Genomic DNA, 27,151 nt, shown 5'->3' with positions numbered 1-27,151 from the left:
CTTTATAGGACAGACAATTCCAATTTTCTATGACCTTTTGTAGGATTATAGACTGTGGGGACTAAAGCTTCTGAGTAATAGCTCAGCTCAGCTCTGATATACATACAGAAGACTTGGTGGATAAAGAAAGAGAAACATGGTTCCCAAGTACCAAAGCCAAAGAACCAGAAAATTGGTTAATTCTGGGGAGGAAGTGAGGGGGAAAGGTGGAGCAATATTAAGTGGATTTGGATTGATAGAAGACAATTTGGTACTCCTCACTTAAATGTTTCATCTCCCTATTTTATTGTGTCCTCTTTTGGGCCCAGGTCTTTCATTGCATTTACTCTTGCCTACCACTTTGGCGTACCCTGCCAATGGAGGGATCCCTAACACTTCTCAGGCTAAAGGAGGAGTCCCTCTCCTATCTGAGTTTGATGGTCGAGGAGCCTTCATCTCATCATACAGGTTTCAGCTGTCTTGCTCCAGTCTTCTTATCCTAGTTATCTCAAAGCTTATCCATATTCTGGGTGGTGGTAGCTAAGAATGGGTCTGTGTAACACAGGGTACCATGTCTTTTACAATGAATTTATGCCTCAAATACATATATGGTGTTTCTTGAAACATCCCCTCTTCCAACCTGCTAATACAATTAAGTCATTTTTGCAGCCAGGGTTATTATTAGTTGTCTAGACCTTAATATCACTTTGCTTCCAGACCTTTATTTTCCCTGCTTTTACCAATATCCTATGTTTGTTAATTGGAAGGCAATCATGATTAAACACTGAGCCTTAGATGCTGAGAAAAATCCAGCTAATAAATTGGGAAGTCTCTTTCCCTTTTTGTTGCTTTTACCATCTTTCGTTTTGTCACCCAAAGAGCATACTGTCTTTATCTGATAAAAAAAAAAAAAAAGTTGACTAGAAGGGCACACTGATGAGGCTTAGATTATGGGTTAAAGATAAGGTAACAAAATTCTTATTTATATGCACTACAAACACAACCCATGATGGCCATCTTGGTCACAAAAAAGACTGAGTGATGCAGTGAGTATTTCAGTTCACAGTGTTGGTGGGGAAATGTTAGGTGTTATAGTATATCAAATACAAAATCTTAATAATATAGATTCTTAGACTTGGAAGTTACTTTAGGAATCATCTTACCCATTCTCTTGTGTAGTTTAGCAATCTTCACCAAACCATTCCCAATGGGTGCCTAGCTTCTGCTTGGGCATCTTCAATTTTGGGACTCACTACCTTAGATGGTTGTTTGGTCTATGGTAAGAAATTATATTTGTGGGAAGATCAGCACATGGTGCCTAGTTTTGAGATAGAAAATGAAAGCTTAATTTCTCTCTTCTGTTAGCTTCATCTCTAAATTCCCTAAACCCAGACTCATCCCAAATTCCAATTTTAGCAACAAAAGGTGCTTAGAGCTACTGATGTTTTCTGCAGAGTTCCTTAAAATCACTTTGGCAGTAGTATGAGGAGAGAAAAGGGCTATTTATGACTCTTTGATTATTGTTTCGAGGGTGCTTGTGCATGAGAAAATGGGAACTAGGTAGCTGGGAAAACTCAGTTAGGATAATTCAGGTTAGAATGATTCAGAATGTTTTATTTCTAAGGAGGAGCAGATAGACAATGGACTATGTTCAAATAACTGTGTTTGATGGCTGAGTTCTGATTCTCATCCCATCTTGACCCCTGTTGCCTTTGATATTATTTGGGCTTTGATGCTTAAGTCAACTCTGGAAAGTAGAATGGTAAAGAGGAAGGAAAATGCCTGGGAACAAAGAACTTTGGGATTTTAGTGGTAATGGAAGGTGCTAAATGGAAGTAATTAAGATGACAGGGGACAGCCTGACCTATGTAGTAGCAGGGAGAAATACACTTTTTCCTCACTCAATTAGCTATTAGGTCATTCATTCATCCACTCATTCATTCAACAAATGCTTATTGATAGGCTATTCTGCACCAGGTACTTGGTGATGTACTCCCTAGAACCACAGAGATCCTTTTATAAGTTGAAAAGTGTATGCTCGCCTAAACAGGATCTATTTTAGTCATTTGGGACTGTTAGTCATTTTTGGCAAAGGAAATCATCGTGATGGGTCAGTCAGATACTACAACTTCTTTCAACATTTGGTAAAAATTGTCAGGGAAGCTATGCCAAGGCACAACAGAGATAGAAAGAGATAATCAACTTTAAACTTAAATGGTATTATTTTTCCATGTGTTAACATATGGTCTTATATATAATATTTTCTGTATTTACTGTTTTTTTTTAAATATACATATAATTAGGTGAATCCCAATTGAAATGGCCCAAAAATTAATGGTGAAAAGTATTGATTTTCCAGGTTCTTTTATAAGCTGTGTCTAAAGCGTGATACTGAGGTAAAAAACAGCCACTCCTACCCTCCTGGCATCCAGGTAGTGTCTCCTTAGCTAGAGAAGTAGACTAGCAGGTCAAAGAGGTTTATCTGGGTCTAGTCAGATGGTTGTCTGTGAAGAAGAAAATCCCAAAGCTCAATATCTTCTGTTAAGAAAAAAGAAGCCCCAAGAAAACAAATTAGGAGTCAATAAGAATGAACAGGTTTCTAGGCCAGAGAAGAAAGACAATGTGAACTCAAAATATCTTGTGTAGCCAGACCCTGTGGCTTCATCTTGGCTGTTATAAAAATAATTTTTTTTTTCTATGAATTGAGGTATAACTAAGATAGCCTCCAAGGATTCCTGCTTTCTAATATTCATGCCCTGTGTAATCCTCTTCCTCTGACTCTGGGCTGGACCTAGTGACTCACTTTTAATAGAACATGACAAAAGAAATAGGGTGTCATTTCTGAGTTTGGGTTACAAAAAAATTTTGACTTTTGTCTTGCTTACCCTATCTTGCTCTTTTGCTTTCTCACTGTAATAAAAGTCAGATGTTAAGTAGTGAGCTGCCCTATGGGGAGGTGACCACAACAAGGGACTGAGAGAGGCCCCCAGCCAACAGCCAGAAAATAACAGAGGCCCTTGGTTGACCAGTTTGCAAGTAACCCATGAATGAGCTTGAAAGCAGAGCCTCTCCCAGTTGAGACTTTAGATGTGACCATGGCTCTGGCTAACATTTATTGCAGTCTTGTGAGAAATCTCAAGCCAAAGTACCCAGCTACATCATGCCTGGATTTCTAATTTTTTTTTGGTTGGGAAAGGAGGAGTTATTTTGAATGCTATAAATAATCTTGAACATTCTTACCTTTTATATATGCATATATATCTGTTGGAAATACACATAGTGGAATTACTGGGTCATGACATGAATTCAGATTTCTAGATACTGCCAAATAGTTTTCCAAAGAGGTTACACCAATATACTCTTACCACTAGTGCCCAAGACAATCAATTATCTCACTATTTCAGGTGTGAATTTGTCACTTGAAAATATCTGGAAGTTATAGATGTCCATTTTTGAAATATAGGTAATATTAACCATAAGAAACTAGTATCAGAAATATAAAAGATAAGTTAATGACAAAGGATTAGGTCATTATAGTAGGAAAAAATTCAACAGGGCTTTGTAGTGCTGTGAGCATAGGACTTTTTGCTCTTTCTCAATTCGGCACAGCACCAAGTGTGCCATGGCATTTTAATGGCATATTTTATTAGTAATAATATAAATAAAAAGATAATAACAGTGAAGGTAACCTTTTGGATACCCAATTACCCAATGTATTAATTTTTGAAGAGCCATATATAGCCAATACTTCACTATGTGTTATTTCACATGTATTGAGCACTAACAGAACAACACATTAAGCATCAGTTAGAATACATAAATAGCCTGGTTGTCTTTATATTAGATTTTTAAGGAGATAACCAGGATTAAAGAAAAAAAATAGTCTAAGTAGAATGCTTTCATTTTTGTTCTTAACATTTAGGTTATTTAGGTGAGCTCAGGCTTTTCATTTTTCAGTTTAAATTTCCCAGATAATGGCCTTCATTTTTTGCTTAACATTGCTAGTGAAAATATCATCGAAGCTTATTTTCATTATAGAGAGAGGTTTTATTGTATTATACCTATTTTTCAATTTTATGTCACTAATAATATTTTGTTGATCTATATGGGCTTTTAGCATTATATACTCAATAAAACTAATTGGGATATTACTGAAGATAGCTAGAATTTTTTTTTGATGATTAGCAAAAAAGTAGATTCTTTTATTAGAGTCACACTTGTTTAAATTCATGGTTATAGGCAAGACAAAAAGATAATACTCATGAGCATAGCCTTGAAAAAGGCAATTTACAAAAAAGCAAGTTTGGCAACAATAGGCCAACACCATGGGCACTTTAGCCTGGACAGGCTTGGTTTGGGTAGGGAAATACTTGGTGGGGTGTGAATTTGTCACTTGAAAATCTCTGGAAGATATAAATGTCCACCTTTGAAATAAGGTTAATATTGGCCATAAGTAACTGGCATCAGGAATATAAAGGATAAGTGAATGACAAAATATTAGGTCATTATAGTAGGAAAACATTCAAAATCCACATTAAATGCCATGACTCATAATATAAGGGCATGCTCTACTAAGTTTAGAAATCTGCCTTCTGAGGATAAGGTGTAGAATGGCAAATCAGATGTTCTTCTGCTTTCTGAGGGCTGTGTAGTACAGTTGAGCATAAGCAGGAACAGTGAGGGAGACTAACTCCAGAGAGTTAGCTCCAGACCAGGGAGACTAACTCCAGCACCTCTGTCAGGGACCTTGCGGAGATTACCTGAATATTGGCTTTCTGTGGGTTTTGGATGGTACTGTGATAGAAGACTCTGCACAATGTTGTGAGGCCCAATTGTGGCACAAAGGCTCTTGTAGAAGAGAGGCTGGGTAGGAGAATGGCTATTCATGACTACTGGTGTATGTCAAGGACACATTTCTAGGGAACAAGACTATTTTAGGGTCACCACCATCAACTGTAGGACAAGGGTGACACTTACTATATCTATGGCTAGTTTTTGACTCATCTTTAACCTTGAACCTCCTGTTTTCAAGCCATTATTGGACTTAGCTGTAGCAGTGGCCACAAGTATTGGTTTAAGTATAATTCAAATCAAAATAAACTACTTTATATTTTCCCAACTTTATTGAAATATAATAGACAATTATTTGCTTGTATTTACATTGTACATTTCAATGTTTTTTTTTTCAATTATAGTCACCATACAATAATATGCCAGTTTCAGTTATATAGTATAGTGATCAGAGATCCACATAACTTGCAAAGTGATCACACCACTAAATCACCCCTCTTTCCTCTTACATATTTATTACATTATCAACCATCTTCCTCATGCTACACTCTATATCTTCATGTCTATTACACAACTATCCATGTGTACCTCTTAACCCCTTTGCTTTTCTTTTGTCTCCCCCAACCCCCTCCCATATAGTAGCCCTCAAAATATTCTCTGTATCTATGAGTTTATTTCTTTTTGTTGTTGTTTATTTTTTTCTTTAGATTTCACATGTATATGAAATCATGTGATATTTGTCTTTCTCATTCTGACCCATTTCATTCAGTACAATACCTTCTAGGTCCAACAAGGCAATATCTTTTTCCACCCCCTTCATTTTAGTGTGTGTGTGTATTTTAATCTTAAGTGAGTCCCTTGTAGACAGCATATGTAGGGGTCTTGTTTTCTTATCCATTCAGCCACTCTATCTTTTGGTTGGAGCACTTAATTCCTTTCATTTGAGGTGCTTGTTGATAGAAATATAGTTATTACCATTCTGTATTCCTGTGTTTGATACATGTTTTTTTCTTCTTAAAGAAGTCCCTCCAGCATTTCCTGTAATACTGACTCAGTGGTGATAAATTCCTTTAGCTTATTTTTGTCTGGGAAGCTCTTGATCTATTTTTCGACTCTAAATGATAGCTCTGCTAGATAAAGCAACTCTTGGTTGTAGATCCTGGGTTTTCATCACATTCAATATTTTATGCCAAGCCTTTACATCCTGCATTGTTACTTTTGAGAAATCAGCTGCCAGTCTTATGGGTGGTCCCTTGTAGGTAACTAACTGCTTTCCTCTTGCTGCTTTTAAAATTCTCTCTTTGTTTTTAACCTTTGGCATTTAAACGAGGATGTGTCTTGGTGGGGGCCTTTTTGGATCTGTGGTTTTGGGAACTCTCTGAGCTTCCTTTTATGTCCATTTCCTTCACCATGTTAGGGAAGTTTTCCATCATTTATTTCTTCAAACAGATTTTTTCCCCCCTCCAGTACCCCTGTGATACAGATATTTTTACATTTAATAGTGTCCCATAGGCTCTTTAAATCATTATTATAGTCTTGGCTTCTTTTTTCTTGCCATTCTGATTGAGTGTCCTTGGTTTCCCCATCCTCCTTATAGGTCATTTGATCCTCTTCTTTATTCACTTTGTTTATTTCATTTAATATATTTTTCATCTTGGATAATGTGTTTTTCATTTCCGACTGGTTCCCTGTTATAATTTCAATTTCCATTTTTATGTTTTTTATCTCTTTGTTAAAGTTCTCATTGAATTCATCTACACTTTCCATAAGTTCATTGAGCATCTTTAAAGCCAGTGTTTTGAACTCTGCATCTGTTAGATTGCTTGACTCCATTATTTCTGGATCTCTGTTTTGTTCTCTCATGTGATTTCTGTTTCTTTGCCTTCCAATTTTGGCTGCCTTTTTGTTTCTGTTTCTATATACTAAGCAAAGCTCTTAAATCTCCCAGTCTTATTAGTGCAGCTTTGGAAGTAGGTGTCCAGGCACAGTCCTGAGAGGAGTTCAGCTGTAGGCCAAGTTTAGCCTCAGCGTGTGCCCTTCAGTGCCACCTGTTAAGATTCAGCAAACAATCCACAGATGCTGTGCTTATAGTTGCCTCAAGGGCCCTTGACAGAACCTTGACCAGCTGCCACCAGTGTGAGTCTAGGTGCTGGTCAACGAGGGGCACCTGACTCGCTGAGGATATGTTTGGATATGGCTTGAGTGGGGCTGTAAGTTGGGGGAGAGGCAGTTTCAGGAAATACTCTGGATGAAGTGACCTCTGTTATCCAGTTTGATGACGTCTCAGCTATGGCAGTGCTGAGTTCCACATTGGGAGTAGGGAGGGCTCAACAGAGGAACAATGGATACCATTGGCTCTTCTGTACAGAGTGAGTCTCACTTCAGCCCTCACTCTGACAACTCAGCATCCCCCTGTAAGTCCCTGGTGTGCCCTGTGCAGCTGACCTGGTGCTGGTGCTCAGAGCAAGTGGTCCGCCACTGTAAAAGTCTGTTCACAGACACAGCCCCTTTAAGAGGTTTCTAAAGCTGCCAGCAGCTGCTGCTATAGCCTCAGTCCCACTCAGCCACTAGGGACTGGGCAGCCTCACATCCTTGCCCTGTCCTACCTCCGCCCATTGCAGGGTGATTTCTTATTTCTCTCCCTAGTTGTAGGGCTTGTTCATCTAGATGACAGGCAATTTTCCTTGCTGTTTGCTCCTGTACAACTTTGATTTAGTCGCCAGAGGGATGTACGGAGCCTCAATCATCTATACCATTTTTTTTCTCCCTTCAAAATAAATTACTTTATTGTATTTTGTTTCATTTAGAGCTAAATCAGTATAGACCTCTGTGCAAATTAAGGCATTTTTGAATGTTCAGGGAACAAAAAAATGGAAGGTAGTCTTGTGACCAGACTGTTTCACTATTTTCTATTACTTCAGCTCATGAGAAATCTGGGTTCATGGGGGTTAATTGAGGGTCTGACACTTCTTTGAGGTTCTCAATGGAATGGTCCTATTTCCTAAGACTTTGCGAAAGAGTAATGTCATTATTCTCCATTGTGCCCTCTCACTCAACTTCAAGTTATTCCTAGTTGGCATCTAACCAAATATTCCTAATTTGGCATCTAACCAAATATTGAGGGAGATGAGGGCAGGAAGGATCTATACTTAAAAGGAAGAGGTAAAGGCACTGAAAATACTTAAACTATTAGATTGGGAATATACATGTTAGGTCTCTCCAAATATATAGAAGCTGCTGAGTAGCAACAAACTATATGTATCTCTATATAGTTTTCAGGAAGATAATAATCAAAACAGAGCATTTCCTTAAAGCAAGAAGAGCATTAATCAGTAAATTGCTCTCCTTTCTGAGATTGTTGGAGTAAGTGCTCTGGTTATATCTTACTGCATTACAAATAACCTCAAACTTAGTGGCTTAAAACAATAACTGTTTTATCATATCTCATAATTTGGTCAGTCAAGAGTCTTGGCAGAGTGTTTCTTCTCTAAGTGGCATTGATTGAGGTCACTTTGTGGCATTCTGCTCATGGGTAGGCTGGTCTTCAGGGTCCAAGATGGCTTTATTATCATGTATAGTGCCTTGATGGGGTAGCTGAAAGGCTGAACTTAGTGAGGATGGTCGACCAGAGCATCTACATGTAGCTTCTCCAGGATGGCGGTCTCAAAGTAGTTGAGCTTTTGCATGGTAGCTCAGGACTTCCGATGGAGAGGATTTCAGGAAACAAGAAGTGAAAGCTGCTTGTTTCCCAAGACCTGGGCCTGAGAACTAATAGTGTTATTTCTACTACACTAGAAACACTGAGCCTGACTAGAATCAAGGGGAGTTTGACTCCACCTCTCAGTAGGAGAAATAATGACAACTTTATGGTTGTTTGTATTCTGTCACCTTAAGATAACAAATTCTAAGTCTGATCGTAATTTTTTTCATGCCATACTTTCCCAATGTCTAAACTTATTCAAAACAAAAAGAAGAGTGAAGAACTCTCTTTGTGGTATGGGCACTTGATTTTACTAATAGAAAATACTCATTAGGACCCCTTATTATTTAATTAGTTTCAGGAATGGTAAAACATTGCTTAGATAATTAGTTAAGTCCTAGAACAATGATTAATGTGAAAATTAATGGGAGTTCATGAACTGTATCAACAGCAAGCTTACTAAGCAACTTTTAAAAACATCTATTGTCTTTGGAGCTAGAAAATAGTCACTGTAACTCCTGGCAATTGAGGTGGGCACAATTTCCTAGTAATTTTTCCTGCTACAACTGAGGTGATTTTTTCCTCTTCTCGTTTATTTGTGTTTGTTTTTAAAGAGTGATTTCTGACAGCCATACTCAAAAGATATTATTGTTGCCTTGTTTTCATTTTTTTATAGAGAGTTATGGAAGTAAAACTGAGTCTAAATGAGTTGAGGTGCTGAGAACTTAAGGAAAATCTGAAACTAAGATGGGAAGAAGTTTCTTTAGACACAGCTGGCTTTCTTGGGTACCGAGTTTGAGATCTTTGCTTTAACACAGAAGTGAGAATGGGCCTAGAAATAAGATCCTGGGTCTTTTAACAGTCCCTGACCATGGCAATTACTTGGATGCCAAATTTTATTTTTTAGAAATTTGTCTGACACACTCCTGTGCACATTTTTTGAAATAAACAGCTCCCCTCAACATGCTACCTCTCCCACTTTATCTACATCTCATTTTCCAACACTGAACCTAAATGTAGTCACACCCCTATTATACCTTTATAACTGACCTGCGTTAGGCATTCCACCCCATATGCTCTTGGCTTGGTCACTCTTTGACCCACCCATAGGTTTTAGTTCTGCATTCAGTGTGCTATTCGCAGCCTCTATTAGCCTCCCTCCACAATACGGTGCCAGGGGAACAAATGCTTGTTTCTGGAATGTTCCAGCTCTGATACATCCTGCGTTTCTGTGGCTAAAATCTTTGTAGATACTTTCTCGTGAATGATCTCATTATGATGAATTTGGAGAGCCATACCTCTCCTTGCTGGATACTCACCATCTCTCCATGCCAAGCTCATCACAGTTCTCTAGAAGGATCATGCTCTTCCTTTCCTCTAGGCTGTCATAGGAGCTCTTCTCTGTAAAATGATCTTCAACTTACCTCCTGTTCTGTTTTTAAGACTCTATTGAAATCTTTATTATTCTTGGAGATTTCGGGGGAGGCTTTTTTATACATCTTTTTTTTTATTCCCATTATGCTCTGGACATACCTCTATTAATGTTTCCCTTTGTATTTTATGTAGCTGGCTCCCCCTCTGGCTTGTCAATTCTTTCCAGGTAGGGACCACAGACTTCCCACCTTTGAATCCTCAGGCTCTAGTATTATGCTCAATATTCAATAAATACTTTTGAATTTGTTCATATGTATTTATTAATAAGTAATTGGGTGGTTAGATGGATGGTTGGAATAAAGAATGGATAGGTAATTATAAAGCTGGCTGGCTGGCTGAATGGTAGAAAAGGTGAATAAATGTTTGGTTCAATTGGTTGGCTAGTAACTTTATAATAATATTGAATGGATGTTCACAAATGACCTTACACCTAGAATTTTATGACTTTTAATTGCCAATGCATCTAGCACAAATTTCGTTTCCCCCCACATTTCTGTTATAAACTTGTGCATATTTTTGTTTGTTATACTGCAGCTCTTCAAAGAGTCTTGAAGTTGGTTTTATATTAGTATTCTTAAAACTGTGGGAAAGCAGCAAGAGGTTTAAAGGGTGTACAGAAAACTAGAGTTTGATTTCACTGCCTACTCCTACCCCAGCTTAATTTGCCATGATATGTAGCTTTTTAGCCCTTTTTAAATTCTTCATGAACAGTTTGAAAATAATATTTACTTTTTTTTACAGGTTGATAAGTTAAAATTATTTGAAAAAAAAAACCCATGTATATTCTATCTATCTATCTATCTATCTATCTATCTATCTATCTATTATCTATCTATCCATCATATTTCCATCCATTCATCCATCCATTCATCCATCCATCTATCCATCCATCCATCCATCCATCCATCCATCCATCCATCCATCTATCTAGGTTTTATATGTGTTATTGCTAGAGTTTGCTTGATATAGCCCCCAGAATAACGTAATGGAAACATAAGCATTGTTATCCATCTTTAGTCATTGAACTTTAAACACAGATGAGGGTTTGTTCAGAAGTGTGGAGGACTAGCACAGGCAGAAACTAGAACTCAGATTCTCTGTTGCCATCTGATATGCATTGTTACCAATGCTAAAGTATTACTTGTAGATCCGTAACGTGATTACACAGTATGGAATCCCAGCTATTAAAAGAGTTGACCTAGCTCTAAGGTAGGCTTAACAGGTAGGTTTTATTTTGTATGCCAACTCCAAAGCAGTTGGTAATAGCTGCCTGCAGTACTGTGTTGAGGAGGACTCTGAGGCCTATTTTAGCTGCAATTGTTTAGTGATGTCTGCTTGAATATAGTCTCTTCTGTGCATATTTGCCATATATTTTCAATCTCTGTTTTAAGACCATAAAAGGTATATGTTATGATAGGTATTCATGCTGGCTTGTCCATTGATTCACCCTAATGATTCATGAGATCATTCATGAAAAAGTTTCTACAGATATTTTGCAGTTTCTAGAAGTTGGTTTTTGAACTAAATCTGTAAATATCCTCCTTCAGTGAATATAGTTAAAATATAGAGAGAGCAGCAAGGAAAGCTAACTGTGACAGCAGTACCTATTATATTTATTTTCCTGAAAGGGGAAGTGCTTATCTTCCTATCTAGGTGTGTTATTCCTATCCAAGAAGGGTGATTTCTTGAGCAGTTGTGGTTAGTAGTATGCTGTATTGAAAATTCAAAACATTCACTTCTGTGCAAATGAAAATACAATTAGATCAAGTTTATTTTAAGCTTTGATTACATTCTAGCTAATAGGAGTATATTATGTTAAGCCACCTTTACAGTCTAGCAAAAATACATTTAATTTTAGAATTGGAAATTTTAAGGCTTGGCAAATGCTAGGAGATTACTTAAGAGTTAGGTATGCTGTTCCTATGGGGACCAGCTACCCTTATGGATTCCTGGTGCTGGAGGCTTAGAAACAGTCTCAAAGGCTTAGATATGTTGTTATATAGAGCAGAGAATTCCATTCTGGCTTCCCCTTCCCCCTTGCCTCCCTTCCCCAGTTTCTCACCACTGTTCATTTTTTGTTTGTTAAGAATCACAATATACTGATCTAAATCACTCCCTAGGCATATCAATAGGTAATTTTGACCATAAATCAGCCTTGAAAATAAATATCAGGCAGCTTTGTCTGTTGGAACCTTGGGGCACAATACAAATGATGCCAGTGTTTTCTGTCATAGGGTAGTGCTGGCTCTTTGCAAAGAGGAGTCCATGTTACTTTTCAGTGCCTGAGCGATAGGCTGTGTTCTCAACATAGGTGATAAGAAAGAAAAGAGAGAATTAGTGACTGCCCATTCTTCCACATGCCTGGTCAATAAATCTGCCATCTTCTCTAAACTGTTGGGCTTATTCTATCTCTAAAACATACCTAGGCCTGCATCATTGTGTGAAGATAATCTCAGAGAGACAGGTGAAGCGTAATCACTATTAAAGACTAATTCCTCATTCCTCCTGTCCCACATCAGCCTCATAACTTTTTAGTACAGGCATACTTGTGTTTTTTGTTTGTTTGTTTTGTTTTGTTTTTTTTTTTTTTACAAATTGAAAGTGAGACTCTTCACCAGCAAATAGATTATAACTTGCTTTATAGTTTTATTGTGGTTGTCTGGAACCGAACCTACAATACCTCTGAGGTGTGCCTGTACTGAAGAAAGGATTAAAATAAGGGATATTGGTTCCTGCTGATCAGGCCATGGTGCGACACCTTTAAAATGCACCATAAAACTATATTATTTAATAGATCTGGGTATTACACCTGCTTTCTCATCTCCTCTTAGGTGATTAAGTTTCTCATAAATGCAATTTGTTAATATGGGGCCACATCTTCTGTGAAATTTGGCAGGCAGTTGCTTTGCTGCAGGTGCAAGATAAAAGACCTTTCCCTGGCTTTGCCAAGAAGACAAATGATGTTGTACTCAATTCTTGGGAAAAATATTCTGACACAGAGAGCAGAACCTGCTTCTAAGAAAGGAGAATAGAATTCTAGGGCGCAAATCATACACTTCTCTCCATTTTGGGGAGTATGTTACCCCCAAAAGGCTGAGTGGGGATCTGAAGTCTAGTTTTACATGAGGCCAGGTATTAAGCAAATCCCTTCGCTAAGGGGAGTCCTCTGATATTTGGAGCTGCAGCCATTTGTAATGATAAATGATGACTTTTACTCTTATGAGCTATGAGAGCTTAATTAGAGCTTAATTAAAGCTAATCCTCAGAATCCTTCAGAAGGGGGAACAATAAAAACTAACTTCCACACTGAATAGCCTAGGTTTGGAAAAGTGTGTTTTTGAAATACATGGCACCCCGACTCTGAGCCCTAACAAGTCCTGTCTAGATCTTCACACCTAAGTCAAAGCAAGAGCTGACTATTTTTGCATTAGAATTTCCTTAGCCAAGACAATGAAAGGCCAAGTGCCTAGATCTATCTCAGCCTCTTGTGCATTTACATAGAAGGTTGTCTTTGAATCTGCAAATCCAGCTCGCCATATACATGTCTCAGGGAGTCACTGGTCATGCTGGCTATCAGCTTCCGATGGCCAGAGACCCAAGGCCGGCTCACTTCTTCCCACTGCACAGTGGAGTTGGGCTGGATTTCACTGAAAGGATGGAAAAGAAAAGAAAGGTTTTACTTTCCAGAGAGGCAGATCCAGTTTCCTATCTTGATCAGGTAGCGATCAGAGCCTCTTTTTCCTTCTAATTGGTGGTAATTAGGAGACTGGCTTATTCCACCAGTTACAACCCAAATGAGCCCCCTAATGAGGCTCTGCCAGACCCTGCCAGTGACAATCCCTTGGAGCATGGTTATTTCCATTTGGATGCAATAGCATGTCTCCCAGTGTATGTGGTCCATCAGTGTCTGGTGGAGCTGGGCTGAGCCCCACAAGCCACGAGTCAACTGAACTCTATCTAGCTTGTCTCCAAGCCTCCCCAGTAGCCTTGTCAGTGTGACTGATCTGCCTCAGCTCATTTTTTGGCACTCCAGTTCCCTTCTGGGCCTAGACTCCTCTCTGAATCCCCCAGCTGCCTTTGCTGAGGTCCTGACACTCTAAATAGCTCTTACCAACCCTCTTGAACTAGACCTTGTTCCCAGACCAAGATCATGACCCTACTGCTGCGAACTGACTATGACTATATGCATGCTTTGTAATTTGTAATTCTGTTTCAGCCATCAAATTGGGTCTTCCGCCCATGCACCTTTCTCCTTTCATCTGTTGCCAATGCCCAAATCCACCCTGATAATGGAGTTAGTTTGTAGTGGTCCAGGTGTTCTCCTTTTCCTCTGTAGCCCATGTTCTGAGGTCTTACTAAGTGTCATGGCCAAGCCCACTGCAGCACAAAGTTGAAGTTGGGGGGAGTTAGGCTTCTCTGGGATGCTTTACCTATATTACCCCATGTGGGCCTCAGGAGGAGATTATATGCAGGTTTTATCTGTATAATAGTATCTAGAGGTAGCTACTACTTGACAATTTTGGAAGTATGAAAAATGGAGGTTTAAACAAGAGAAGCAACTTTTCTAAGATCACAGAGCTGTTAACGAGCAGAGATGAGATTTGAACTCAGGTTTATCTGATTCCCAAATCCATGCTGTTTCTACTAGTGTATAATGTATTTCATACTATATCTTATAAGAAGATGACTTTTCGATCACTGTGCTTACTTTTTCACATGCTTGCTTTCTCAAGCAAGATGGATAACCTTTAATTCTGTAGGAAGAACTTTCTACAAGTGTTGTCCATGGAGGATTCTTGGTCTCTGCTAGAGGACACATGCTAGTTGGCTTGTGGGACCCTTGGCTAGTGATTTTCTGGGAGAGCATTAGGGAAATAAACAGAGGCTTCATACATGTCTTGAAAAGAGAGAAAAGGAATCTGAGTATTTTCATGGGGTTATTAAGGCCTTTCATGTGAGAATTGGAAAGGACTAAGAAATTACTTTGATTGTCTCATTTTACAGATGAGGAAACTGAGATCCAAAGGGGACTATGGACTCTTTCAGTCACAGAACCCAATGACTCAGATAATGGATGAAGAGAGATACACTGGGGAAATGAAGAACATGTTGTACAGAGGAATTCTGTAGCTAGATCCACAGACAACTGAGCAAGGGGTCAGAGCTGGAGGAGATTACATCCTGCTAGCACCCTACGGAAGGACCTGGGGGACCCAAGGAGCTGGGGGCGACACTATAGTTTTATACTTTGGGTGGTTGGAGGGATTGTAAGGAAGGAGAATTGTGAAAGAAAGTCTAGAGTGGCTCAAAGGTCTTAGCCACATGAGTTCCCATTTGCTCTTGGGGGCTGAAGCCATAGAGCATCACTTTAGACAGAACCAAAGTGAGGGAAGGAACACAGGGCCACATACCTTTGTTGGACCTATTCTACATAAAGTTGGTACCTCAGGATTTCCTCGAATATCACTAAAACTACATATTTCAGCTAGCTGTGGATGTAACCTCTGGTATAAAAAGGGAAACAGCTTCAAATCCTAGAAACCCAGACACTGAATAAGAAGTCCTTTTTTTTTTTTTTTCTCTCTTGTATCTGTGGCCCATGAATTGGGAAAGGCACCTAAGGTCTTGGGGACCTCTTTGGGGCTACTCCAAGGCGTTGACCTTGACACTGATAATCTGAATGTCTCAATTAATTTTGTATTTGCCAATGCTTCTCTTATTTTTTTTCTTTAGAAATGTGGCTATATAAATTATTTAAATCAGTTAGATAAAAGCCAAATTGTGTAAAAAGTACACATACAACCTATATACATATTTTTCAAACTCAGTATATTAATTTTATGATTCAAGGTTTGAAAATCACTGGCCTCACCATGATTTTCTTCACCTGTGAAAGGTGGACACTTTGGACTATTGAATAGGCTGTGGAGAGAGTGATGTGAGTTTATATTTGCACGGTGCATAAAACTATGGCAAGACAGGGTAAGTGCCACATGTTAGATATGTATTGTTGTTCTTATTATTACTTTTATTATCATTATCACTTTTGTGGTTGTTTGCTCTGCTTGAACTCGCTACAAAATAATTTAGGACAGTAAGTTCATTCTACCTGTACACAGTTTCCATCTTTAATTTACAGTGATTAATTCAATATGAATGTAAATTTTGAAATATTTATTTCTCAGTAATCATTATTTTAACCCTGACCCATTTGTTTTCTCTTCTCTGATTTCCCCCAGTGATTAGTCAGAAACACTGTGAGATAGTTGTCCTGCTTAAGGATCTAGCCTAAGGCCATGTAATAAAGGTAACCTCAAAGAGAAACTATAATTCATTCATAAGCTTTGCTTCATTATTTGCGCTTACTCATAAACTCACCCAAATAATATTTATATCCATATCTCATACATGTATATATGTATCATGTATGAGTATCATACAAATATACTCATATATGAAGATATACGTGCATGTCTAAGTATGCATTTACCTACATACAGAAAGAGAGAAAAAATACTTTACCCATCTTGGTAAGTGGAGTAATACTGGAATAATCCTATTTGCCTGGGGATAGATGTTGTGATAAATGATTCTCAGTAATGTGCTGAGCCATCAGGATATGCTGCCCATTTATCATCTTGAACACATGCAGGCAAATGGGATTATTGTTACAATAAACTGCAACTATCTATAGTTTGTTCTCTGTGTGTCTAGCCCTCAGCTTCTGTCCTATTTGAAAAACTCAAAATTTAAACCAATATTACAAAGTCAGGGAACTTTTCTCTTGAAATAACTTCCTGAATCTGACCATTTTTTAAAGAGAAAAATGAATCTGGAAGATGAATTATTTGATGTTCTGGGAGTATCAAGTATAGAAACTTAAAAGCTGAGAGTCTGTGGGAGCAGTACCTCCAAGCACTTGAGACAGGTGGGAGGAGGTGGGGGAAGGGCAGGAAGGTAAAGCATCTTAGAGTAGAGTTGGCTTGTACCCTGATCAAAGAATGAGACCTGGCACCACCTGCCTTCCTTGTTTCTAGTTCAATTCCCTGCTCACCAGCTCTTTCCTTTCAGTCCTTTGCTTTGAGCTAGAGAACTGCTGCCTTCTAGGGCCCTGGCACGGGAGCCTCTCTGGACTATTCAAGATGTGTATCCCAGAAAGAAATATGATCTTGTGAAAGATTCTCGCTCTACAGAATTGCCCCTTTTAAGGGCCCAAGTAGATATATGGATCTGCTACCCATAAATCTGATCTTGGCAGCAGAGGGTAATTGGAGTTTCTAATTATCTGGCAATATGGTGGATATGGGCACTGGCTGGCTCAGTTCTTGGTTATGAAGGTGTGTGCTGGAGTCAGGAGGAAATGAAGAAAGTAATGCTCTCTCCAAAGTCTTAAGCCCACCTGGATAATAAATATTTTCTATATCAAATTCTTTCCAATTTTTGACAGTCTCTGAGAAATAAAGCTTCCCTTGCTTTGGAGAGCTTCACCCCTGGATATGAATTCCCATAAGAGATTAAAGACCTGGCATTCTATCTGTTACCCATCTGCCATAGACCAATATGCTGAAGTAACTAGTAATAATACCTTAGGGCAGAGCATGGGTGGGCCATCCTATTGTTCATGTAGGGACTGGTCTCTTTCATCCTTTCCCTGATTCATTCCACCTTGCCTGTCCCAGTGTCAGATATTAACAATAAACAATGCACCTGGACACTAAAACTATTTTGAGACTTTCACCTCCCAAATGGTGGGTCACTACTCTAGGTGAGCATTAATCTTTATTTTAACACATAGATTGTTTATTGTTGTATATTGGCTTTTGATTAAGGTGGAACTCTTGGGACAGCCAAGGTGTAAAGGTAGCTCAAAGTTCCAGTACCCTCAGATGAAGCTTGTGGGATTACTATTTGAGATGGAAAATTAGATACAGCAGGAGACTTTTTTGAAGTAGAAATGTGTTTCACTTTGCCTGAGTGATTATTGTATCTGATTCAAGTGGGAAGGTGTGAGAACGGACAAGTGAAACTATCATTTCTGACAAAAGCAGAACTATTACTGCTGACCTCTCCCTCTAGCTGGAGTTGATTCCTAATTTAATTCTTCCCTCGCCCCCCTGCAACTTTCCTATTAGCACAGGAAGGTTGTTAAGTTTTGTGCTTGCATTTTTTAAAGTACTCAAATCATTTTCTCTACTGTTTATAGCATCCACAAGCATAAAGTACCTCTTAAACTATGAGATGAAGAAGCTGTGAGCACTGTAATTTGAAAGAAATGCAGCTCTTAGTGGGAAAATTGGTTTTTAAACCTGCCAGAGAAAGGGTGAAGGAGGCCTCGCACTTGTCCCACAGATTACAGATCAAGGTAGCTTCTATGAAGGACATTTGGGGAATTCCTAACATACCTGGTCATGAGGCAGTTTCTAAACCCCTCCACCTCCCTTTCTGTGCCTTAGAAGGTCACCCACAGGAAATTTTCTAGATTGATTGATGCTGACAGGGACTTATTTGTGGTAGAAATGAAAGTAATAAACCTTAAGACTGGGATCCATTTTGGTGTCACAGTCTTAAGAGGAGCACTAACAAATTGAAGCATGTGAGAGAGGGAAGGAGCTAAAACCACATTAGAGGTGAGAGGAATGAAGTCAGGGTAGCTATAAAGAGGATTCAAGAAAGATGTCACAGTTGCTTGCAAATATTTGCAAGCCATCAGATGGAAGAGAGATGGGCCTTACTCAGTGTATAGGTCCAGATGACAGAATTGGGATCATTGGGATGATTGAAAAGTAGTATTGTTATCTAACAGTTAGGGCTACCTGACCATGGAATGGTCTGTCTTGCTGAATGACGGTCTTTGTCGGTACAATTCTCTGCGAACTGTATAGCACAATCTGATGGTGCTAGGTGTGAAAGAAGCAGTTTCATTCAAAGTATTACTGAACTTGGGGTTGTCATTAGTCCCCTGACTAAAGAACTTAGTCTCAAACTCTTTAGGCTCACTTTTATTCTACTGAAAGCAATAGTTCTAGAGAGTGCTTGGATTGGTGAAATCTGGGAGGTGGAGGTTGATAGAAAGGACCTATGAAAAGGAACATCTTTCAGCATAATATCTGATACACAGATAATAAATATTAGTAGGACCGATACATGAGGAAGTTGTATGGCAAAATGCTTAAACTTGGGTCCTGGATTCAGCCCCCCTGAATCTGAAACTTTGTGTTACTTTTATAAGCTGTGCAACTTGGGGCAAACCGAATGACCTCTCAAAGCCTCGAATTCCTCTGCTACTGAAAGGAAATAATAACAGTACCTACCTCATTTGGGTAGTTTGAAGGATTAGATGATAGACTTGCCAGTCGAATCAACCCTATTTTTATCCCTTGTCCCAAAGAAATAACAATAAGGAGGTAGCAGTTTCTTGGACATTTTCATTAGGGATTAGATATAAGTTTGGTAAAGACAGAGAGAGATAAGCTTCCCAAAGCCCCACATCACCTTCCCACAACTCCCCAGCACATACCGGAACAGCTTCCTCTTTGGTTTTATCACTCCAGGACCATCCAGGTGTATCCAAACATTTTGCAGAGTTTCTTTTAAAGGGTTGGTGAACTCAACTGTCACAACCATGTCAGAACCAACTATCTTTGGGCCGCGGACCTAAGAAATGAGTTGGGGGAGAATGCAGCTAATTAGCAGCACATAAAACCTCTTTCTGCTCTCTGTGCCCTTAACCACCTTTACTTTGCTTCTGTTTTACGGTATGATTATTTTTTTTTTTGCAATGGAACTAGTGTGATGAGAATAGCTTATTACTTTGATGGGGGGATATACCTATTGAGAAAGAGATAGAAAATTACTAATTAGAATCACACTCTTTTCCTCATTATAAAAACCACCCTAATTAGAGCTCAGGTTAATAACCTGGCTACCAGCTGCTCCCTTTGTCAGCAGGAGGTGGAAGTGCATTTGGTGTAGCAACAGATTTCCATGGTCTGGCAGCCAGGCGAACTCTGCTTCTGGATAGAGCTCAAATTTCCTGCCAGCACTTGGGGAATTCCTGAGTTTAAGGGGAAACAATTGCTCTAGGGAAACTGTGCCTTGCAAATATTAGAAACACTGTAAAAATGTGTCCAAAGAGGGAGTCCTTACTATTGAACTTGAAGAAGAGAAAGCTGGACACTAAAATAGACAAAAGAGAATTCATCTACAGCTACGACATGGGAGTCCAGGAGGATGTGAGGCTATTTGTTGGTGAGTTTCTCCATAACAAATCTCAGAAGTATCAGATATTTGGTAGGATATGCAAGTTCAATGCTAGCTTCAACACTTACTAGTAGTGGGGCCTTGGGTGACAACCTTCTGAGACTCAGTTTTCTTGTCTCTGAAAGTGACTGACATTTCTATGAGGTGATCTATGTACATTGCCATTATTAGTAGTAATTCTTATGCTGTGTTTAATCTGTGTGGGCACTGCCCCTTGTCCTTGGAACTATATGCTTTCCCAACACCATGTGCTGAAAAATGGCCAGGTGACCATAGTTTTAGTTGTTTGTTTAGGAGGTATGTACCCCAAATAGATGGAACTGTATAAATCCTAAGTAACTTGGGAACTAGATAATAATAAAAGATTTTCTGATAAGAAAAGGGTAGGATGAAATAATACATATAAAGCAGCTAGCACACTGCATACCACATGGCAAAGACTTAATACATTAAGCTCATATTTTTTTGAAGTAACAATGCTTGGGGTAGTTTGTTTTATTCACCTTATATTTCAGCCCACTTTCTACTCTAGTATCTAGTCAGTGCCCAGTAAATATTTGTTAAAGTAGTTTGGCTAGTTAAAAAAGTAATGGGCATTTGAGTTTTCTAGATAACAATCCAGTCATTACTATACCTTATTTCTTTAAGCAATGTATAATATAGAAAAAATCATGTGGAAATGAGCCTTTATTATGAATAGGGGAAAAGAGGAAGAACATTGCCTGGAGAGAAGACTCTCACTGACTCTACAGTTAAGAATAAAAAGTAATGGCTTTACTCTTTAAGATATAGTTTGTAACTAAATCTATATCTATGGGATTTTTAAAAATCTATAAGAAAAATAAAAATTCCAGTCAATTCCCCATGTTCATTACATTCAAAACCCCATCTCCTAAGGTAGGATGGGCAGAGAGTGGGTTCTGAGGGATCAGGGTGAAGCAGATGCCGATCATGATGGTGACTACAGCAGGTGTCACCTACAGAGCATGGATTGTTTGCCAAGCAGTGTGTTCAGCACTTTAATCAGTGGTCCTCAGCTTGGCATGCACAGGCTGAATCACCTGGGGAACTTTAAAACTATGGCAGTCTAGGCCCAACTCACACAATTAAATTAGAATCTCTGGCAGTGCACCCTATAATCTGTTAAGCACCGCTCTTGATTTCTAAGGACCAACTTAGAAAACTGTCCCTCACCCCTCCATTCAGTTGTAAACCATCGATGCAGACAAAACATTTGGAAGACAGTTTTTCACTTTCTTTCCAAATGTCCTGACTCTATCATTGATATTGGAGGCATGAGAATGCATAATACTGTAGGTTTAATTCTCAAGTGTGTCCCAAATATTTTTCTTAAGTTGAAAAGAAATTTCAGAATACTTTTGACTTTTTAAAAATACAAGATAAAGGTAATATTTATAAAAACTCTAAATTAGAGAAAGTGGGGCTACTTCAGAGATGCTATTGATAAAAGCATTTGCTCTGATCACTTTAATTTTGGGGAGGGAAATATTTTGAGCCATCTGCCTTCTTCATGGCATACTTTTACAAGTATGAGCACAAGCTCCTTAAAATAATCTGATAATAGTTACTCACCCTTACACCACACAGGCATACACAGTGGAAAATATACGGGATATACAAAGCCCACATGTAGTTTTAGGGGATTTATTGCAGACCTATGTGCCCTCTGGGGCCCACGGGCTCCAGGTTGAGAATAATTTCTATATTGGTAGGCTAGCTCTACAGGGAGATCCCCATGCTGTGGAAAGCCAAGTGTACACTTTCAGGTCACTGATGACAGTGATAGGAAAGATTAGGCATTTGAAAGAATGGCCCAAGTGTTTGGGTCTTCATGGATAGGTTTTAGATCTGAATATGATTAGAAGATTAAGTCTTCTCAGATAATTTCACATGTCATACCTAATCAGTTAGCTTCCAGAGTTTATCTCTGTAATTAAATGCTGGCATGGGTATATAAATACTGCCCAGCCTTCCTTGATGCTGAAGCGAGGAGGAGGCCTGGGAGGGGTGGTGTATTGAAAGGAGAGGGCCCTTCAAGGTTTTATAGTGCTTCTTCTGCAGTTAATGAATACTCAGTGTCACTTTTCTGCATTTGTCCCTATTAAACATCTTTCACCTGACTACTGAGTTGATAATGAGCCTTAGAACTCAAACTAAACCAAATAAAAAAGCCTGCCCGTTTAACATCAATATTTTCTGTTTAGGAATTTAAGTGGAGATGTTTCCCCCTGTTCTTTTGAGGAAAATGGAGCACACACATAGTATTTTCATATTTTGTGTTGATTTAAGTGATGTGCCATGCCATGGTATCTGTGAAATGCTGAGAATGTAGGTAAAAATATCTGTTCAAATTCTTTTTTTTTTCTTTTTTAAAGGGACTCTGCAGTGCTTTCTTCAGTGCTGTAAGAATCATTCCATATCAACGTAATTATATTTCTGATTTTCTTGCTCTCATAAAACCTTAAATCAAGGGAGCCTTTAGCAATCCTGAGATGGTTAAATCAAGAAGCTTTTATGTGCATTCACTTTAGAGAAGAGTATTACTCAGACCAGAGAAAAGGATAAAGTATATGTCATACTTGGTGACATTAAATCCTTTTCCACATATTTGATGTCCTTGGTTCTTTAAAATTTCCATTTAAACTATCTCTGTTTTAAAAAATTGACAAAATATGATGCTTTTCAAGTTAAATACCATTCGCCAATATTAAAATACTGAGTTCTTGCCTTTGATGCTATTTCATGATAATGAGCAACTATTCTGATTCTTTGGTAAACAAGTCTCTCTCTCCCCTTCGCTCCTTCTTTCTCTCTCTCTCACACACACACACTTTTGGGAAAAAAATTACTTTTTAGGAAATTACAAGAGCTCTTCCATGAAGTATACATTTTACAGTATACATAACCATGTTCAAAATGGAAACTGAAATGAAAAAAATTAAGAAAGAACAAATTTAGTTGGCTATATGAGTCACATGATTTATTAGTTCAACTCACAGCCCTTACTTCTTGTGTTTTCAATCGTGTATTATTACATGTGCTGATGAAAGATGAAATTTTTTTCTCCTTCTCTGCCTATGATCACTGCTGGTAATAAGCAGTTGCTTGTTTGTAAATTCTGCTCATTAATGATAGTGCCACCATTGCTATTAGCTAATACACTTAGGTTGGCGTTTACTAAACAATGCTAATGGTTTAAGATAGGTAATGTTATAGTCTGTGGTGTCAATTATGGTAGCCACCAGCCACATGTGGCTATTTAAATTAATTAAATTAAATTAAATTGAAAAGTCAGTTGCTTAGTTGCATTAGCCAAATTTCAAGTACTCAGTAACTACATGTGGCTGGTGGCTATCATATTGGACAGCACAAATTTAGAATATTTCCATAATTATAGAAAGTTCTATTGAACAATGCTGTTAAGTGATTTATATATATTACAACTTATTTAATCTTCACAACCATATGAATTAGATACTGTGAGTCTTCACTTTACAGGTGAGGAAACAGACACAGAGAAGTAAGTTGCTCAGGTTCATGAAGATAGTAAGTAGGGGAAGTGATAACTGAATGCGGATGGTCTGGTGCCAGAGCCATTGTTCAACCATACCTCTAGATTGACTCTAATTAGTAATAATAATAGTAACTTACTTAGTAATTCAGGCATTCTGCTCATCATTTTATTTGTATTATTTAATCCTCCTTACAGCCCTATGGGCTTGGGAGTTGACATGATTATATCACATCACATTCCATTGATGTGAAACTGAAACTTAAAAGATAAAATGTCCAAGTTACAGACCTAGTAAGTCTGTAGAATCCAGATATAAATATAGGTCTTTCTGACTCCAAAACATCCATTTTTAAACACTGCATACACTGTGGTCTCTGACAGCAGAGAAACAAAAATAGTAACATTTTTTTTTTTTTGCTGTAAATAGCCTCATTATTTTATGAAATTCACTGAAAAATTATTTGCAGTATTTCCTTATATTGTCCCTAAACTACCAGTTGAGTACAATGATTATAACTTGATCATGAACTAAATTTGAAAATATATATACAACCAAACTCTTTGATTTTATGGGGAAAGAATCAGATTTCTATAGCATAGTAAAATGTGACAAGATAGACTTAGGGCCTTGATATATTATATTACTTGATGATAACAGGATTTTCTACTTAGAGTAAAGGTCGAGATACTTTAAAAAACCAATAGCCCAAACATAGTGGGATTATATGATAAGGTAGATGAGATTCATCATTCTTGATGTTTAACTTTATGTGCCTTTTTTTAAGATAAAAAAAATAGCAAAAGGATATGCATAGAGCAAATTATATTTTAGGTACACAAGTTACCAGATACTTCTCATTTTAACTCTCAAATACAGGTTGTTATGTAGCTGTACTGTGGAAACAGGTATATGGAAACATAAACCTTCCAGTTGTGGGGCTTACCAATTGACAGGTCTAGGATATGCACTCCTGGCTGTTAGAGCACACTCACTCTCTGGTCATCCATGCCCAACAGCCATGAGGGGGTGGAGAGTCAGCAAGCTGTGCATAGAAAGCCATGGCTGGTGGAGCCCTGCCTGGGACCCTCGCAGGATACATAGATTTTAACCACTCAGAGCCCATCAGGGTAGGACCTTACACAGACATATTTGATTTTCTCCACTGATGGTCTAGGACAGTGCCAAGAGGCATATCCAAAGTGGCTAAGACACAGAGAGTGACCATACTTGGGGGAAGCTGCGGTGAAGGTGTGCTGAACTCAAAGTCTGAAAACCAGGGGCTGCCGCTGTATGTCCTTGGGCCAAATGGCTTGGACTCTCTGGGCCTCAGTTTCTTATGTGGTTATAGGGAAGATTCAATGTGAAATGATCTAGAAGAGTATCTTAAACACATTAGCACTTACTGAATCTAAATGCTATTGAGGTTTAAGAGAAGAAATGTTGCTACTAGAGTGACCATGAGAACCATCTAAACCATAAATTCCCCTATGGAGATGTAGATTCAGTTTCTTAGGGAAGAGAACCACAAAGGGGAGAAGTTGGGAGCCTCCACTAACACTTTTTAAAAAATGGAGAATCCACCTCCCTGTGCCCTTGCCTCAGCCTCCCTTGAAGGACCAAGGGGGAAGGGCAGGCAGAGGTGCATCCTAGTGACTGGGACATGTGACAAAGTCAGAGAGAACACAGGAGGTTGGAAGGGAGATATGTGCTTGGTTGGAGACATAGGAGGGGAGATGGTTTAGGATTTAGTTAGAACACAGTCTCTGTTTTCATTTTCTGCCTTGATAGAAAGTTTCTGATATTTAAGTTCTCACGGAACAAAACAAAACTGTAGCGAGGTCTCACCATTAACCCAGTGGCTGTCAAGCATTTTGGAGACAATTACTACATCTCAAGTGGTTTCCCCAATTTTAACCTTTCCTGTGGGATAAAGGTATATGAATTGAGATGTTGTAGGAGCAGAGTGCAGGCACCCACCTCAGCAACCAACTCAGCCTTGCTCTACTCTGGTTAAAATGGTATCTTCCATGGATACAAAGAGGATTCTAACCGGAGCCCACACCTTAGGAAGAATCATGGGCTCCAGTAAGAACACATTAGAATAGTTGTTCAAAAAAGCCAAAATAATGTCTTGAGTCAGAAGAGAGCTAGACATTGAGCCAATGCGGGTGTGTGTCAGTGCAGGTTAGGAAAGGGTGTCCCTTTTAAGGGTGGATGTTGCTCTCTGCATAGCTTGGCAAGTGGGATAGATTCGATCCCCTTATGGCCTCCTCACCCCAGGTGGGACAGTCTGCACAAGTGTCGGTGTTGGCTTGGAGTAGAGCCCACCCAGAAGTAGGTCCAAGTACCCACCCTGGAGGGGTTGGCAGGGACATTGCCCATGTCACCTGTGTTATCCTCACCACTGCAAGTCCAGAGTGCTGAGGCCCAGTTGATTGGGGCTAGTAGTGCAGACATTCTGCTTACAAATATCAATGAATTACCAGCCTTTGTAGGCACTGTGTACACTCATCATACGAGAGGAGTGCTTCAGGCCATGTGGTAATGGGGACCAATCCATAAGAAAACAGAGTGGCCAGGCTCCTGGAGCTGACCAAGGTTGGCTACCACTAAACAGAAATACCAGCAATCTTTCCCCATTTCAAAGAAACAGTCAATACAAATGTTCTTAATGTTGACTTTTTCCTCTGATAATTAAAAAAAAAAAAACAAACGTCTACAACTTATGTACAGAGGAGGCACCAAATAACTATTGAATGAAGTGAATAAAAGAATGAATAAATGAGTGAATGACTAAACAAAGGGCTGAATAAATACTAGAAATTTCTTATAGTCAACAGAACAAATAAGTAAGAAGCAATCCTTATTAAAATCTTGTTAATGCCACTGGGCCAATACCTACACTTGGGCAGACTGTGCCCACCCCAGAGGTGGGGAGGCAGTGAGGCACATTAAAATCTATGTTAAAAAATCTTGAAATCAGTCAGTTGTTCTCATTTTAAATGTTTAAGAGATTTTTTAAAGAATTGGGGGCACCTATTTGTTCATGGCTTGTTTACGGTTGTAATTTTTTTAAATCATGTACATAGAAAGTAGTTATATTTTCTCAGTAAAATTGCTCCTTGTTCATACAAGAAAATTAGTTCTGGTATTGCATGAGGTCCTGCAAAGGCTACAGGAATTGCTCTACATAACACTACAGAAGTATTGGCACCTGAGCTATCTTAGACTAGCACTTGGAAGAGTTTATTTTCCAGGTACTGAATGAAAGTCATCTGAGGAACACATAAAAACTTCTATCTGCCCCCACCCTTACACCAGACTCTTCAAAACTGGCCATCCTCACATGGGTTCCACAGGGAACAGTGCACACCCTTGACACCCAGAGGTCAGATGCAATGCCACCAGGTGAGTGTTACCTTCACTTTAGGCCAGAGGGCCACACATTGCT

General features: G+C 38.8%; 1 protein-coding gene across 2 annotated transcripts in view; it reads right to left on the bottom strand.

Annotated features, from left to right (window-relative positions):
- Nucleotides 1-11,657: 11,657 nt before the first annotated feature.
- The window catches only part of F13A1 (coagulation factor XIII A chain), a 168,052-nt gene continuing 152,558 nt past the window's right edge, over nucleotides 11,658-27,151 (bottom strand). For both annotated transcript variants that reach the window (XM_016160997.2, XM_016160998.2), the window contains exons 15-16: nucleotides 19,422-19,558; nucleotides 11,658-13,551 (exon numbers count right to left, since the gene is read on the bottom strand). In XM_016160997.2, coding sequence (XP_016016483.2) covers nucleotides 13,398-13,551; nucleotides 19,422-19,558 — 291 coding nt within the window. In that variant the 3' untranslated portion in view covers nucleotides 11,658-13,397. The remainder of the gene's footprint in view (nucleotides 13,552-19,421; nucleotides 19,559-27,151) is intronic.

Source organism: Rousettus aegyptiacus, unplaced genomic scaffold (genome assembly GCF_014176215.1).
Source record: "Rousettus aegyptiacus isolate mRouAeg1 unplaced genomic scaffold, mRouAeg1.p scaffold_m13_p_1, whole genome shotgun sequence".
Taxonomy (NCBI): Eukaryota; Metazoa; Chordata; class Mammalia; order Chiroptera; family Pteropodidae; genus Rousettus; species Rousettus aegyptiacus.
The sequence above is the reverse complement of the archived record's forward strand: the minus strand, read 5'-3'. Positions and strand labels throughout refer to the sequence as shown.